This window comes from Adiantum capillus-veneris, chromosome 30, assembly GCF_014529385.1.
Source record: "Adiantum capillus-veneris isolate H3 chromosome 30, ASM1452938v2, whole genome shotgun sequence".
In the NCBI taxonomy this organism is placed as follows: Eukaryota; Viridiplantae; Streptophyta; class Polypodiopsida; order Polypodiales; family Pteridaceae; genus Adiantum; species Adiantum capillus-veneris.
The window spans coordinates 70,316,090-70,333,989 of NC_140960.1; the positions used below are offsets into that span (position 1 = coordinate 70,316,090).

Consider the following 17,900-nt stretch of genomic DNA (forward strand, 5'->3'; position numbering starts at 1 on the left):
ATCTCTACTAAGCATTCACGAGGCTTCCATTGTTGTAATGAAACTACCGATACTTGAGATTCAAAGTTCTCTTAAACTTTCCATGTTTGCTTTGTAGTATCTAAACACAAACAATTCAATGAGTTACAAAAGACAAAAGTTTACAATCACATTCATGGAAAAAAGTGTAGAAACATTAAGCAATTTGTTGAAATGATAATAATTAACAATGCAAAAATGTTTGTGTATTTCTTAGAAAATATCAAAATGTATGCATCTCCAAACTGTTTCATCACTAACACTTTCAAATATCACGATAACATTATCATGAGAGTGTTCATCACTCTCAACACCATATTCTTATTGGCATCATTGTTGGTCTTATCTTTTTCCAATTCTTTCAAGACATCATCGCATCTTGCTTTTTTTTTTTTCTTTTGCAACTGGCTCACTACATTTAGAAAAAACTATAAGTAAATTTAAAGTCCCACTATATGTACATAATTAAAACCATAAGAAAAATAAAATCACACTTTGGCACATGTAGTTCTTGCACTACCTTGCGAGCAAAGTGGGGCAATTGGCACATCCTCACTAAGCCTTCGATTGAATTGGGTTCGAATTCAAGCTCATATAATCGAGACACCAAACCCATTTCAGTGGAAGTTCAGTCCCTCTCTGCAGAGTTGCAAGAGGAACATTTACAGCCGTCCTTATAAATCTACACATGATGCCATGGGTTCCAGCTAACAAGAACTTGCTTCACCAAAAATGACCATAAAGAACAGTTGGTACCATCAATCCTATCCTCATTGGGTATTACATTGGTAGATTCATTGAATGTTGAGCCATGCTGCTACAATGACAAAACCGTGCACACACAATGCTGAGTTTCACGGCCAACACAACCACAAATCGAGGTATTTCTACATGAAATCACAAGAGGGTCACCTGTTGCCTGGAGCCACACCAAAACTGTCGATCAATGTTGATGAAGGGTCACACAACCTGTAACACACACGCTATCCATGGAGTCTACAAGACATTCACTGTATTTTTACTTTACATTTGGAAGAGAAGTGGCAACAAATCCAGCATTTCTGGAATAAGTGCAGCCCAACTTCTCAGGAAGAGAAATCTCAAAATTGTGTGATTCTCATAATTAATTTACATTGACCATCTCCACTGGCTTCTGTAGGAGAGGCACAAAACCTCCTTCAACCCATAGGTTCTCTTCAGCTTCTGTGCCGTAGAACATCCCCTCCACAACCCCCAAGATGTTTTTAAATGCACACATATGACCGGCAGGCCTTCCATCAGGTTATAAGAGTATCAAACCTCTATGCGTTCCGGAATGCTCGCAAGGCGGCGCAAATCTGCTCTTGAAAGCTCTGCTGCCCTCATTGCTGCTTGCAATGTATTATCGGCCACTACTCTATTTCTGTCGATGCGACTGCTATTTCTCCTAATCCCAAGCCTCACAAGCTGTTGAGTAACCTCTCTCATTCGCGGCCGATTGCGAGAACTAGGACTCACACACTGCTTTGCAAGGCAGGCCAAGGCCCTAAGCTCTGCTGTATTTATCATCCCGCTAATTCTATCATCTAGAATTTCCTCCCAGCCCTCTTCTCCCTCCGCATTCAGCAGAGCCTGCAAAACCAGCCTCATCAGACATACATGAAGTGGATACAGTTTAAACACATGAGCCCCGACAACTGAGCCCCTTACCAGCCCAACGTAATCCATTAGGCCTTTTTGAGGATTTCTTGCTGTTATTAGCTCAAAAAGCAAGATACCAAAGCTGTATACATCACTTTTGAGGGTGAACTGAGATGTGGAGATATACTCTGGATCAACATACCCAAAAGTACCTCTCACACCGGAATTTGGGTATTCTGTTCGCATTTCCTTGGACAAACCAAAATCTGCTACCTGAAATATCGACATAAAATGCATACTTAAAGAGAACATCTAAGCCAATGCTGCACATGAGGTAGCCTGTTGCACCATGCATACATGAACACATGACAGAAATAAACAAAGAGAAATGCATGGCTTTTGTGTACCCTCGCTTTCATAGAAGCATCCAGCAAAATGTTTGCAGACTTTATGTCTCTATGTATGACAGGTGGTGTTGCCTGCAATGTAAATACGCATATGAGCAAACAGAGATTGAAACCAAGTAAAATGTATTGTGCTTTAAACCTACCTACTAAAATTAAATGCATGTTATGTAGCAGCAGCACAAAGAGAGCCAAGAACTCAACATACTCCCTCGTGTAGATATTCAATCCCTCTTGCTACATCCTGCGCTATCTGAACTCTCAAGTCCCAAGACAATGGTTCTCGACCTTCACCTTCACCACACCAAAATCGCTATTAGATAGCCAAAACCTGACGTGTGAAAAATTGACAACCTGGCATGGGGAAAGAAGCCTTTGTACCATATAGCAGCTCTGCCAAGCTGCCATTGCTCATAAATTCATAAACAAGTATACGATGACCTTTCTCCGCACAGTACCCAACAAGATTGACCAGGTTCCTATGATGTAGCCTTCCTAAAAGCAACACCTACAAAGCATCTTTGAGGTTAAGAACATAAACATGAACAACAACTGCGTAAGTAAAAAAGATTGCTCATGGGGGAGGGGGGGGGGGGGGGGTGGGGGGGGGTCTTTTGACAATCCCTTTAGATGTCTTGATTCTGAAGCTCAAGTACACACAGGCTTTTCCAAGGCGAAAAATTTGAGGAAGAGAAAGCAGAGACGAGAAATGTTAAATCTTCTTTCTGGAAGGATGATAAAGCTCAACAAAAAGAATGCAGGTGAGCATAAGCCATATAATGCTGCCTGGGGTAGAATATTAAGTATAGTTGAATCCTCAGGGTGGCCAGTGCCTATTAACCTCCATTAACAATACTGCTTGCAACTCATGCTGGCACTTTGCATGATGCAGGCTCACATATAGACATCAAAACAAAAAATTGTAACAAATGTATGCATACCTCATTTAGAAACTCCTTTTCCCCTTGCTTTGATTGTGATGAGAGCACCTTAACAGCAAAAGTACCACCTTCTGACATCATTGCCTTGTAGACAGGACCAAAAGCCCCCTCCCCCAATTTGGTTGTGAAATTAGCAGTTGCCTTCTGCAAATCCCTGTGTACAACAATATACAGAAAAGCTGATGCCCATGAGACGATGTCCATTCCACAAACACAAACATGGCCAAAACCAGAAAATTGCTGTTCCTCCAAAGTTGGAAGCAAAAAAAAACGGTTCATTGATCATTCATGGGCAAATTTGGCTCACATCATAGTCGTCCATACAGAACAGACATGGTACAGTGACTAGCACAAAACTCATTGGACAGTCGCAAAGAGCTCAAGAGCAAATAACATGAGAGACTAAGCACTGTAAGATAATATACCGAGCTGACATCACACAAGTTGTCAAAGAGGCTCTAAACTCAAGTGCAGCCAAGCCTAGCATATTCCATACAGATTAGTTTTTTAAGTTTGCTAGAGCTTTTGCCATCAAAAAGGACCTTGAAGAATGAGTCTACAAACCTTTAACTATAGAAAAAGTCAAAATGTAACACCAGCCAAATCACAATACTGCAGTAAAGATGTCACCAGCTTTGTAGCTACAATACAGTATGCGGAAGGAACCAACTGCAGAGGAGAACATTGCTCACTTGTAAGGGTAAACTGGCAATCCTGAATGAGATAGAACTGAGCTCTTCTCACTCACTCCAAACCAAGAAGGAAAGTGCTTGTTTTCCTTGCTACGAGGAGGCGAATCATGATCTGTTGTGGTGTCGGATAACATGGAACTTGCATCGAAACCATTGACACGAATAGGAAGTTGCATACCACGTTGTTCACTGCCACCTGTTACTTGTTTTTTCTTTCTTTGAGCTTGATAGCAGAGGAGAAGACAACCTGCAATGACCACTCCAATTGCGACACCAATGGATATCCCTATGATTACACCAATTGACAGTGAGGAGTTCATTCTTCAGTCCTCTTCAAGTAACTGAAGTGCACGTGCAAGGGTCCCTGGTGAGACACATTATTAGCAAGAATCAAAGCAAGAGACCCAAAACAAGATTGAACCGGAGTAAATCCAGTAGCAAAACATAGCTGATATCTTCCTCTCTTGACCAAATGCATATCAAAACAAAACAAATTGACAAAAATAGCACTAAAATAGAGAGCTGACACGAAAACTTAAAAAAACCTTTTCAAAATAACAAGCAAGAAAAGTCACACAAGTTTGACAACTGCCTGAACAAATCAAACATCAAACCCAACTTTAGAGAGCTAAAGAAGCATGCTCTGTATGAACTGTGCACTTCCGTACCAATTACTTTTAGATGCCTACATCACTCATGAATCCACTCAACAAACCCCGCCTTGTTATTACAAATGTCTTTCCATTAAAAGACATTCTTCAAGTGCACATTCCCCAGGATACTACACACATTTAAAGGTTCCAACATCAGCCCTTCATACGCATTCCATCTATTCTCTGTAGGTAAAAGGCTTACCACCATAGCTAACATAACTTTCCTAATCTAAAACATAGCCCAATACAAAGACTCTTCACTTGATCTTCAATCTATGAAGCCCTTTTATGTAAGCCACGTAAAAATTTAATAGCCAACAATGCCCCCTTTCACTTGGTCAATTTGATGAAATATGGGGACCTTCTCTGTCGGACCAATGACACTCCCAACCAGCCAACAATGTATGCGTAGAAGTTAACTTCATCCAAATCTCCAATCATAGATCACATTAGTCAATAGGAATAGCACATTGCAAGTGTATATGCAACATGCATGAGAGAGAGAGAGAGAGAGAGAGAGAGAGAGAGAGAGAGAGAGAGAGAGAGAGAGAGAGAGAGAGATGAAATGAAATGAAATGTTATATTAACGTCTTCAAAAGGCCATAATGACCTATGAGACCAGAGTGTTACAATGTGGTGGATCTCATACAAAGTCAAAGTAGCAAAATGAAATGAAATGAAATGACAAAAGGATGAGATATAAATACTATGAAATCCTAAGCTTGTAGGTGTGAAATAAGCAGCTAGCTGGGATAGCTAAACCACAAGTCACAAGAGATCCAACATTGGTCGCTGGCGGATCTCATCGATCTCTTCCATGGTCAGCAATCTGACCGGGCGTTGTGCATGCCGAGCCAAAGTGATCCGGATCCTCTGATGTAGCCTCCGTCGATGCTGTGTAGTCTTCCGTATTCGTGGGCGTCTGGATCTCCCCAATTCAATCGCTCGGTCGATCAGTGTGCCTTTGGTGTGAGGCAATAAGATCTGTTGTGGTAGTAGCTCCTCCAGGTGTCTGCTCTAAAGAAGTCTGTGATATGTCTCTAGGACTCGCTGACCTCTCCTCTCAGCAGGCTCCCTCTGTGTCTACGCAGCTCGAGCAGAAACAAACCCAGGCATCTTCGATCCTCGTACCTCGTGACTTTGGAGAGTGGTCCAAAGCCCTCTCTGAACAAGCAATGGAAGCGGCCTCGTATCTCGTACCAGACGGGGCAGTGGCATGTGTAGTGTAACTCTGTCTCGGGCTCCAGGTCACACAGGGGGCATGTCCTTGCCTCTGCTGGTACTCCATTGTATCTCCCTCTCGATCCGCAGCTGGTGTGAAGATGTGTTGTAAGGTGCAACGGAAGTGATTGTTGAACTTTGGTCAAGACGAGTGCTCCGAACTGTGCTCAAGGTTCCTTTTACTTACGGAAGGGAGAGCCTTCCGTCCCTTTAGTGAGAGAATGCAATGGACACAAACAAAGTGAACAGACACTGTGAATGAAGGTGCTGAGACTGAGAGATAGAGAGAGAAGAGAATACGACACCAGGAAGTTGTCAAACCCTCCTCCAAGGGCCCTTCTCTCGATGGCGAGAGAAGTCTAATCTATTGATTGCGCAATCAAGTACAAGATGCTGATGCAAGTTGTGAGGCTATGATGCAATGTGGATCTAAGTCTGTAGACGACAGTGACGACGAGAACGGCGAGACGGCGGCTGAAAAGGCTATCTACTGGGCTGTTCTTTATCTGCTGAATTCGATGGGTCTTCTGCTGAATTCTGCTGCTGCTAACACGCTGAGTTCTGCTGCTGCAAATCGCTGCCTTGCTGGTTCAAAAACGTTGTCCTTGATGCTATGGAAAACACTGCTGCAAGCAGTCCCAAAAACGCTGAGGTAAGCTGTCAAAACGCTGCACATACTGGTTATGAAAACGCTGAAAAGCTGCCTTTAAAACACGCTAGCCTGCTGGTCTCCAAAACGCTAATCTGAGGGGTTCTTGCTGGCTTCAAAATGCAGGTCTTAAAGCTGAAAAACGCCAGGCCTTCAATGGCGAGAACGCCAAGGTTCTTGGAAGTTCTTGCTTGAGAGAGAGAGGGAGACGCCTGCTGCAATTTTATTGCCTGTGCACTTCCCTGCTCTTCTGCCAGATTGTGCTAGAGCTAGGTTAGGTTATATATTGTCTTATGCAAATTGCCCTACCCAGTTCCCAACAAAAGTCACTTAAAATAATAAGTGAAAAATGTCAAAAATAGGGAAAATAGGTCTATGCATTGTAAAAATGCTCCTCATGGGTTCTGATGGAAATCTGATAGTCATGTTGTGTGCAACCAGAGGATATGCATCTATTCTAAGTGTCTGGACATGCACGGTCTGCAAATAGACTCACAACAGTGCCAGATCACTTCCTATTCTAGACTGACTTGACTGAACTGAACCCTGGTCATGTTGTAGCTTGTCCACGGACACATGGGGTTGGAGGTGTCACGTGACATGTGCGTATCTGGCCAATAGCGCACCGTATCCCATGAGACAAGTGGGTGTCCATGTATCTGGGCCTCGTCACAAAACCGTCCGTCGTAAGCTGGAGAAGATCTTCTCTGTAGAAAGCCATCTTCGTGCCCAGCTTTTGTGTTGGCTATATCCATGTCCTCTTGGTGTCTAGCTGAATCAGGTCCTGGCGGATGAGCCTGGTGTTCTCGAACTATGTAAGAGTCATGGAGGGTGCGTCCAGTGAGTACTGGAAGGGGGGCAATCTGTCGATATTGAACCCATGCGCCTGGAACCATGATGTCATCTCCCCATACCAACATGCCGTATCTTCCTGCATGGCTAACTGTCGAGAGGACTCAAGTGCAAGGTGGGCGTATCTGTCTCTGGGAAGCTCCCACATGCGGTGTATGAAGGAGACAAATCTAGTGAGCGCCTCAACTACTAGTGGAGGGGCAGCTAGCTCTGCTCGGATAATGGCACGTGGTACTGAGGCCTTGGCTCTAATGAGCCACGAGATCATAGAGACCAGGGGCTTCTCCATGTCCCCCCATCTATCAATGCGATCTGTCCTCCGGTAACGATCCAATGAAGGCCCCCATATCTCAGCTCCATAGAGCAATGCAGAAGCCACTAGCATGTCAAAGAGGCAGAGCTTCATCCGAGGCTCCTGAAACTGAGCCTACGAACACATCCTCTCCAATCTACCCAATGTTGAATGGGCTCTGGTCAATCTAGTCTTTGCTGCTCTCCTTAACGAGAATGCTGGTCCACTAAAAACCACTCCAAGGTAAGTGTAAGCATCTGTATACTCCCCCTTCTCCTGGCCGTATGTGAATGCGGGCGTTGACCTCCTGATCCACTGTGGGGTGGTATTAAATATCATGACCTTGGTTTTTCCAAGGTTGACACACAAACCACTTTCATGGGCAAACCTATGCAAAGCATCCAAGTGACGTTGCATCCCTTCCGGAGAGTCGGAGATCAACACAATATCATCAGTGTATAGAAATAGCGGGATCCATGTCCCCGCTAGCGGTGCACCTCTATCCCCATCTCTCTCAATGTAGTCAGAAACCTCATCCACATACATACCAAATAGAGTAGGAGAGAGCGGACAGCCTTGCTTGTCACGTGACACATCAAACCCTATGTGTCCGTGGACAAGCTCCAGCATGACCAGGGTTCAGTTCAATCAAGTCAGTCTAGAATAGGAAGTGATCTGGCACTTTTGTGAGTCGATTCGCAGACCGTGCATGTCCAGACACTTGGAGTAGATGCATATCCTCTGGTTGCACACAGCATGATCATCAGCATTACCATCAAAATTCATCAGGAGCATTTTCCAATGCATTAGACCTATTTTCCCTATTTTGGACATTTTTCACTTATTATTTTTAAGTGACTTTTGTTGGAAATTGGGTAGGGCAAATCCCCTAAGTTTGTATATATAGAAACCTAGCGCTAGCAATTTTGACAGAAGAGGCAGCAGGAACTCAGCTCAACAGGCACCTTCTCAGCAACACCCCCAGCAAGCCTAGCGTTTTTGCATCCACAGACCAGCCTTTGCGTTTTTGCACTTGCAAATTCCCGGCGACATTAAAACAGCAGATCAGCCTAGCTTTTTGCATTGCAAGACAACCGGCAGCAGCAGAAGACAAAATTCAGCCTAGCATTTTTGGATCAACAAGACCAACCAACGTTTTGCAAATTCTTCGCGAGCATCAAGAAGGACCAGCGTTTTCAGTTTTCAGCAGTCAGATATCGCAATAGAACCCCCAAACCTCGCAAATCTCACCTTCCCGCACCAAATCCTCGCCGCACGGTCAGATCCAACGAAGTTTGCAGTTTCAGCCCGAAAAACGCGGATTTCAGCATCTGCGTTTTCAGTGCGTCGTCGTCACATCGTCGCCATCAACATCGTCATCGACATAAGAGTCAAAATTCAGCAGACACAGATTTCAGCCCTTAGCATTTTCAGATTTCAGCCCGTCTCGTAGTCGACATCGTTGGCAAGTCCAAAGCATTGTAGAGATTTGTGCAATCAATAGTAGACGCCCTCGCCATAGAGAGTGGGGCCTTCGGAGGAGGGTTTGACAACATTTTGGTGTCGTATTCTTCTCTCTCTATCTCTCAGTCTCAGCACCTTCATTCATAGTGTTCACCACTTTGTTTGTGTCTATTGCACTCTCTCACTAAAGGAACGGAAGGCTCTTTCTTCCGTAAGTAAAAGGAACCTTAAGCACAGTTCGGAGCACTCATCTTTAGCAAAGTTCAACATTCACTTCCGCTACACCTTACATTGGTATCAGAGCTTTGACAATGTTCTGTATCACTCAAGGAAAGAACCACAAGAATTTTTTTTGCTTGTTGCGGTCGCACGTAACCCAAGACCTCTTGGGCGTGTCGAATCGTGTTTTTGAAGAGTGACAGGAAACCCAAGAAAGAAGGGCTTGTTCAGCCTCCCCTTGTGCCTCTTTTCACTCATTAAGAGCGGACCGTGCACTTAGCGGCCGGCCAATCGACGTGAGGTGGAAAAAAGAAACCTTGGTGTGAGCACAAGGCCGCCAAGGGGTGCGCCTGCGGGAAAGAGCAGAACTTGGGTGAAGAGAAGATCCTTCTCTAACACAGATTGCAAGCGAAAGAAGAACCTCAGACCCGCAAGAACCTCAAGAACCTCAAGAACTCAAGAACCCCAGAACCAAGATCCCCAAGAACCCAAAGTTCCTTGTGAACTTAAGAACCCAAGACCACAAGAACCCACGACTTCAGTGGATGGTCATCACTCGAAGCGGAATGGATACTTCGCTTGGAGGTGATGAGCATGCGAGGCGAAGAAGAATTTTCCCCACCAGGAGGGTTTTTCCGACCCTCCCCCTTCCCCATCTACGCCAAGGATTGCACTAACTCCTATGGAGGAGTTGAAGCATTTGTTTATGGACAAGAAGTTAGAACGCGAAGAAAGCAGAGCAGAAAGAAAAGCAGAAATGCATCGCAAGCACAAAGAAAGAAGAGCCGAAATGGAGCGCAAACACCAAGAAAGAAATGCAGAAATGCCTGCGAACACGAAGAAAGAATGGCAGCCATAGCCCGTGAAAACGAAGAAAGAATGGCATCCATAGAGCGTGAGCACAACGAAAGGAAAGCTACCTTGTTCCGATTCTTTTCTCAAGTGCAAGGACAAATGCAAGAGATTCTGGAAAAGGAGACTCCCTTCGTCTCTTCTTCTCCAAAGCATGACACACAGGATTTGCACGATGATAAGCATGATGAATTGCATGATAATGATGAGCCTGATGATTTGGATGATAAGGACAAGCATGATTTGCATGATCAAGATGTGATTTCTCACGAGCATGATGATTTGAATGAAGATGATGTGATTGTTCACAAGGATGATGTGTTAGCTGATCCTTTTTCTAGTGAAGCTAACCTCATTGCAGATTCGATCAATCAGGAAGAACCGATCTTGGCTCTCGAGCCTAGGTCCAAAGAACCCCTTCAAGAAGAACCGATATTTGCCATCGAGCCTCGGTCCAAAGAACCCCCACAGGAAGTATTATGTGTTCGAATAATTAGTCAGCACGCATTGTTCGAGTGTTTCATTCGTGATGCTTTCCTGTATTTTGGTCACCGTCCTTATGTGATCCCTTTTCATAGGCATGACATATGGTACGCTCAACATGATTCACTCATGAATGAGCACGGATGTATGCGGATTACTCACGAAACGCTGAAATGTTTGCATTCAAGGAATTTACATTCCATGTCTCTTCCTTGGCATGACACAGCATCCGAAAAAGCACAAGAAGGATTGAGCATCAAGCATAGGCATTTCTATTGAGTTTTGCCACAGTTGATTGATTTTAGATCAAAAAGACAAGATTCGACCCCATTGTTTGCGTGTGTTTGATGAATGGTTTGACACTCTGTCTATATGTTCATCTACATTGCATGCACAGTTTTTTCAAAAGAATAGTACTTTTCCGGTCACTTTACATGGAATGGGTATGTTCATGTTTTTGGGTTGGAAGTGGTTTCAGGAATTTTCAGCCTCGGAGATTCTTGAAGAAGGTAGATGCATGACTATCGACGAAGTTGAAGCATCGAAGGAGCCACAGAATTCTGTGTCGCTTTCGGCGCGGCCCAAAGAAGCAAGCGTTGCAGACCTTTATGAAGTTCAAGTATCGCACGACCCACACATCAGAGTGGGCCGGCGAAGAGTCCTTTCCAAGATTCCGAATGTTATTGGCGATCTCCCTCGACGCCATACAGTTCAGTACCAGTACCTCATTGTGAAAAGGAGGAGATGTCACGTGACACATCAAACCCTATGTGTCCGTGGACAAGCTATAGCATGACCAGGGTTCAATTCAATCAAGTCAGTCTAGAATAGGAAGTGATCTAGCACTTTTGTGAGTCTGTTTGCAGACCGTGCATGTCCAGACACTTAGAATAGATGCATATCCTCTGGTTGCACACAGCATGATCATCAGCACTACCATCAGAATCCATCAGGAGCATTTTCCAGTGCATTAGAACTATTTTCCCCATTTTTGACATTTTTCACTTATTATTTTTAAGTGACTTTTGTTGGAAACTGGGTAAGGCAAATCCCATAAGTTTGTATATATAGAAACCTAGCGCTAGCAATTTTGGCAGAAGAGGCAGCAGGAACTCAGTTCAACAGGCACCTTCTCAGCAAGACCCCAGCATGCCTAGCGTTTTCTGCATCAGCAAGAGACCCTAGCGTTTTTGCATCCACAGACCAGCCTTGGCGTTTTTGCACTCCCCCAGCAGGCCTAGCGTTTTCTACATCAGCAAGAGACCCTAGCGTTTTTGCATCCATAGACCAGCCTTGGCGTTTTTGCACTTGCAGATTCCCGGCGACATTAGAACAGCAGATCAGCCTAGCGTTTTGCATTGCAAGACAACTGGCAGCAGCAGAAGACAAAATTCAGCCTAGCGTTTTGGAATCAGCAAGACCAACCAGCGTTTTGCAGATTCTTCGCGACAAGGCATTAAGAAGGACCAGTGTTTTCAGTTTTCAGCAGCCAGACATCGTAGTAGAACCCCCGAACCTCGCAGATCTCACCTTCTCGCAGCAAATCCTCGCCACACGGTCAGATCCAACGAAGTTTACAGTTTCAGCCCGAAAAACACAGATTTCAGCATCTGCGTTTTCAGCGCGTCGTCGTCGCATCGTCGCCATCGACATAGTCATCAATATAGAGTCAGAATTCAGCAGATAAAGATTTGCAGATTTCAGCCCTTAGCATTTTCAGATTTCAGCCCGTCTCGCCGTCGTCCTCATCGTCGACATCGTCGGCAAGTCCAAAGCATTATAGAGATTTGTGCAATCAATAGTAGACCGCTCTCGCCATACAGAGTGGGGCCTTCGGAGGAGGGTTTGACAACATTCTGGTGTCGTATTCTTCTCTCTCTGTCTCTCAGTCTCAACACCTTCATTCACAGTGTTCACCGCTTTGTTTGTGTCCATTGCACGCTCTCACTAAAGGAACGAAAGGCTCTTCCTTTCGTAAGTAAAAGGAACCTTGAGCACAGTTAAGAGCACTCATCTTGAGCAAAGTTCAACATTCACTTCCGTTGCACCTTACACTGCTTCAGTCCAATAGTGGAGTGAACCGGTGTAGAAAGACCCTCTGAAGTGCGTACATGCCCTACTATTGGTCTATACAATGCCATGATCCCCCAAATTAGCTCTGTGGGTACTCCCATTTCCTGTAATCTGCGCATCAGTCTAGCTCTGGGTACTGTGTCAAATGCTTTGCGGAAATCCACAAAGCTACAATAGATCCGTCTCCCACGGGATCTGCCCTCCTCGATGATGGCCCTGAGTGTCAAGATATGGTCAAGAGTAGAAAAACCTCTTATGAACTCTGCCTGCCTAGCTACACACATTCCCTCTCTCTTTGCCCATCTACTCAGTTGCTGCTCAAGAATGGATGCGTACAACCGTGCCAATGTGTGTCCAATCATGATAGTGCGATAGTTCCCAGGCTCCATAGGGTCTCCTGATTTGAAAATAGTACAATCGTAGATAGGCTCCAGGTACCAGGCCAGCCCTTGCACATGGCACCGTTAAACATGACTGCAAGAAGCTCTGCTAGTAGATCTTTGGCATGCATGAAATGCTCAACCACCAAGCCATCATGCTCATATGCTCTCCCAGTCCTCATATTGTCAATAGCCTTCTTCACCATCTCGGTGGTGAAAAAAGCACATGTGTGTGGGCATGGGTCGAGGGGGTCGGGAAGGGGCGGCTGTCCAGAAATTGTGTACAAAGCTGATGCATACTGACCCCAAGTCTTTGTAGAGGTAATGGCGGGAGGGGGGGGGGGGGGGGGGGGGGGGGGCAACTCATGAAAGCGCCGCCATGAAAAACCGGCCCGTAGGGCGGTAGACGTTGGCTTTCACCCAAAATTCTTTACTTTAGACACACACAGAGTACTTTGCAAAGGTAACCTGTAACGAGGATTAACACCTAATTACACACACGGCTCGAGAGCTAGAATGCTCCAAGCAAACGCCGACAACCTGTAGGCCCCAAAAATTGGCACCCCTTTCGGTATTTCTTTATTCTTTAACAGAGGGAATAAAACCTGTGTTCTCCCTACAAGCTGCCCCGCACAATCAAGGCTAAGAAACACTTGTTCTGGCCCCATTTCGGCAACATAATTGTACTAGGACGCTTCACAGTCAGTATCCCCACGCAATAGGTGACTTTCCCGACGCATACGAACACTTGGCAAAACCTGGCGAGAATCTGCAGCACGGTGAATTCTCTGTTTTCTGCCCCGAACATGCGCCAGTTCACCTGTACAGCGGTCCCCTCGCGTCCCCGAACCTCCTGGGGGTATTAGGGTCCGTTTAGGGCCGAAACCCTAAACCTGCAAAAATACACAGCAGGCTGTAATTCCCTGTTTTGGGCTCCGTTTCGCGTGCCGGTCGCATCTATAGCAAGACCTCGAGCTCCCGCACCTGTAGGGCTACTTGCCCTTTGAATCGGACAAGATTTCTGGCGTGAAACCTCTCCGAATTCACCTGTACCTGCGGGGGATTAGCCGCTAGCTAATCCAGTACCTGTGCAAGAGGCTCTTGCCTCGGCAATCGCGCATGAACCCACATAATTGTACATTGGTCAAAGGAAAAGCCCACTAGTGGGGCATAACATACTGCTCGTAGGGGGGAGAGAGGGCAATGCGTAGCGTGCAGGGCATCACTCCTGGCACCGCACTGTACATAAGAGGGAAAGGAAGCACTCCATAGCTCTTAACCTGTGACAAATTGCAAATGAAGGCCTCTCCCAACTTAAAAATCAACGCCCATTTTTCTGTAGGAGGAAAGTCCATGAGAAATTGACACTTGGCGCATTTACAAGCATTTTCCCGTTTCGGGTTCGCCGCTTAAAAATATCCTTACCGGTTGCCCAGTTGACTTCGCCGCAGAGTTGTAAAATGTTCCTCTAGTCATACCGGAGGTAATGACGCAAACACACTTCTCGGCCCAAAATAGCAGTTCCCTAAATTTTAGGAGATGCTTCAGTTGGGCTCCCACTGGTCTTCTGACCATCTATCCTCATTGGGACCGCATCCAAAAATGCAATGTGGCCCAGCTATCGGATACTTTCAGTTGGTAGTCACACCTTGACTTTAGGCCTTTATTGAGTTCACTTACTAGTATCCACCAACTTGCTAAGTGCGACGGGGGGACCTATATGATCTTGCTCTGAGCCTAGACATCCTCTTACCATACGAATTCCAGTGCCGACCACTACCCATCTGCGGGTGAAACTACCGTTCACATTGGCCATGCAATGTCCGACCGTTTGCTACTTCAAGAATAGGGTCTCAGAAATAAAACAAAACCCCTTGGAAGAAACCAACAACTAAAGTTAGCAATTGCCACGTCCTCGTGACATAGTTAACAGTTGCCACGTCCCCGTGACATACCCCCCTCTTGAAATCGCAAACGTCCTCGATTGCATACCATAAATACACGCCACTGATGATCTTGTGCTATTAACACTCTTTTATCATCGCATGTATCCGCAAGAAAGGTCATAACATATAGATACAAATGACTTAATGAAGCCTTCGTACTTTTGTCATTTCCATCTATTACACTGAATTCATATGTACATTTGATGTACTAGCTCTATCATTAGCCCTCCTTTGCACACGCTGGGTTGGGGCATAAGTAGGCTGTAACCCAAAGGCTTCAAGGTAAAGCTGCAATACATTTGGTGACTCTGACAGTTCATGCTCTTTCATCCACTTTGCATCCATAGGCAGATAGTTCTTGAACTTCACCAAATAGCGTCTTGCAACTTGTCCTTTAACTTTTCTGTCCTTATGTGCCAAAACTTGCTCAAGTACCAGGATCTCATCAAGTTCCTCAACTTCTGGCTGATCCTCATCTTGCATATCTTTTGGCACATCACCCACGAAGGGTCTTAGAAGACTCACGTGAAACGCATTATGAATCTTCCACGCATCAGGCAATTTCAGCCTGTAAGCCACATCGCTGATCTTGTCAAGCACTTGAAAAGGCCCATAGTAACGCATGCTGAGCTTAGGAAACAACCGTTCCTTGCCCTTCATCTTCTTTAACCTTGCCTTTTCGAACCTTAACAGAACCCAATCACCAAGTGATAACAGCAATTCACGACGGTGACGATCAGCAACCTTTTTCTGCTTTGCTCGAGTCTTCTCCAAGGCAACTTTAATCTTCTTATACATCTCATCCATGTTCTCAACATATCGATCTGCCTCAAAGATCGTCCTTTGTATGCAAAATGGGAGGAACCTTTTTGCCGCCTTCAACAATTTCAAAAGGTGCTTTGCCAGTAGACGAATGCACTGTAGTGTTGTACGCATACTCAAGCATAGGCAAATACTGTTCCCACTTGCCCTTATTATCTAACACATAGCATTTCAGCAGATCTAAGACAGTAGAATTAGCTCTTCTAACTGTCCATCAATTTGTGGATGAAACGAAGACGAGAACTTGAGTGTAGTGTCCATGTTCTCAAACAATCCTCTCCAGAACAAACTGGTCATGCGAGGATCACGATCACTGATAGTCGATTGTGGCATACCATAAAACTTAAAACACATTGTACATGAACAAGCGTGCCATTTGATCAGATTTTATCTTCTTCCTGACAAGGATAAAATGGGCCTGCTTGCTGAACGTGCAGATAATGGTCCATATACCATCACTCCCTGTTGGCGTCCTTAGAAGATCAAAGATAAAGTCCATAGCAATGCTTTCCCATGGCCTATCCGGAATCGACAGTGGTTGTAACAACCCTGGTGCCTTTTGCCTGTCAAACTTGACCTTTTGGCAAACTATGCATGCTCGCACAAAGGCATCCACATCTCTCCTCAAGGTAGGCCAATAGAAGAATGACTTTACCGCTTTAACTGTTGCATCAATGTCACAATGCCTTGCATACGGTGGGACATGACTCTCTTCCATGACCTTATGTCGCAGTGGCCTAGTGACACAAAGTCTGCCATGCATCATCATAAAACCGGCTCTGAGGAGGTAGTGCTCTTGATGTTGCCCCTCTTGTAACTGTTCAAAGATCCTTGCAAAATCTTCATCAGCAGTATACTATTCCTTCATGTCATCTAACTCATGATGATAAGGAATTGACACGGCTGAAATTTGTGGCTTTCTTGATAATGCATCAGCCACAACATTCTTCTTGCCCTCCACATGCATCATCTTGAAGTGGAACATGGAAAGAATGTTTGCCCATCGCATATGCTTTTCGGATAACTTTGATTGTGTCAAGAAGTATCGCAAGGTCTGATGATTTGTTTGGACAACAAAATCAGCACCTAAGAGGTAGTGCTTCCAGCTAGAAAGCGCATGAATCACGGCCAAGAGCTATTTCTCATAGACTTGCATAGTCCTCTCTCGCCCTTGCAAAATTCGGCTTTCATAAGCTACTACCCGTCCATCTTGCATTAGCACTGCTCCGATGCTGCTGCCACACGCGTCACACTGGACCACAAATGACTTCCTGAGATCTGGCAAAACAATAACTGGATCTGAAGTCAACTTTTCCTTTAAGAGACTAAAAGCTGAAATCTCTTTTTGGGCCCATCTGAAAGTGACCTCTTTCTTTTGCAAAGCGTGAAGAGGCGATGCTATCTTTGCAAAATTTCTGATAAACCTTCTACAGTAGGAACACAATCCCAAGAAGCTTCTGACATCGTGCACAGTGTTCAAGTTTGGCCATGTCTTGATAGCTTCGACCTTTGCGGGATCCATTCTAACACCATCCTTTGAGACTATGTGGCCAAGAAAGTGGATCTCTTCGAGGAAGAATTCACTTTTCTTAGGATTGACAAGTAACCTGTGACTGTGCAGCTCTTCGAACACAATGGTCAAGTGATGCCTATGCTCCTCTTCATTCTTCGAATACACTATCATGTCATCGAAGAACGTTCCAACAAACAGTTGATGCGAGCGAAAAATCCGGTTCATCATTCTGTTGAACGTGGCAGGAGCATTTGTTAGCCCAAACGACATCACTAGAAACTCATAAAGACCAAATGTCGTTCTAAACGCAGTCTTGTGCACATCCTCTGGCCTTATACAAATATAATGGTATCCACTCTTAAGGTCTCTCCTGCTGAAAATTGCAGCACCCTCTAAACGATCGAGAATATTATCAATCCTAGGAATAGGGAACCTATTCTTGATGGTATTCTTATTCAACGCACAGTAATCATTACACATGCGCCATGAGCCATCCTTCTTCTGCACTAGGAGCACTGGGGAGCAAAAGGGTGAAGAACTAGGCTGAATCAGCCCCTTCTCTAATAACTCCTCAACCTGGCCCATAATCTCTTTCTGCTGCGCCGCTCTGGCGGCAATTGCGACGGTAATGAATCAGAAAAACAGTCACTAAACTTTTGCAAAAATGCTGACCTTTCTTTATCTAACATAGATAAATTTGACTGATCACTATCTAAGACATCACGTGCAAAAATCAAGTACACAGAAAGATGATTCTCTATTACAGAAGCGATAGCAGAAGCAGATACAATAGGGATTGACTCTCC

The 17,900-nt window shown here is 44.9% G+C and overlaps 1 protein-coding gene across 6 annotated transcripts in view; it reads right to left on the reverse strand.

Annotated features, from left to right (window-relative positions):
- Positions 1-771: 771 nt before the first annotated feature.
- Positions 772-17,900, reverse strand: part of LOC147418161 (calcium/calmodulin-regulated receptor-like kinase 1) — a 39,893-nt gene continuing 22,764 nt past the window's right edge. For 2 of the 6 annotated variants that reach the window (XM_086507611.1, XM_086507610.1), the window contains 7 exons: positions 3,676-4,039; positions 2,984-3,137; positions 2,424-2,550; positions 2,251-2,336; positions 2,046-2,117; positions 1,708-1,911; positions 772-1,629 (listed from right to left, as the gene is read on the reverse strand). In XM_086507611.1, the coding sequence (XP_086363737.1) occupies positions 1,312-1,629; positions 1,708-1,911; positions 2,046-2,117; positions 2,251-2,336; positions 2,424-2,550; positions 2,984-3,137; positions 3,676-3,995 (1,281 nt within the window). In that variant the 5' untranslated portion in view covers positions 3,996-4,039 and the 3' untranslated portion in view covers positions 772-1,311. The remainder of the gene's footprint in view (positions 1,630-1,707; positions 1,912-2,045; positions 2,118-2,250; positions 2,337-2,423; positions 2,551-2,983; positions 3,138-3,675; positions 4,040-17,900) is intronic. The other 4 variants (XR_015187364.1, XR_015187366.1, XM_086507612.1 and 1 more) reach the window with 4 other exon arrangements.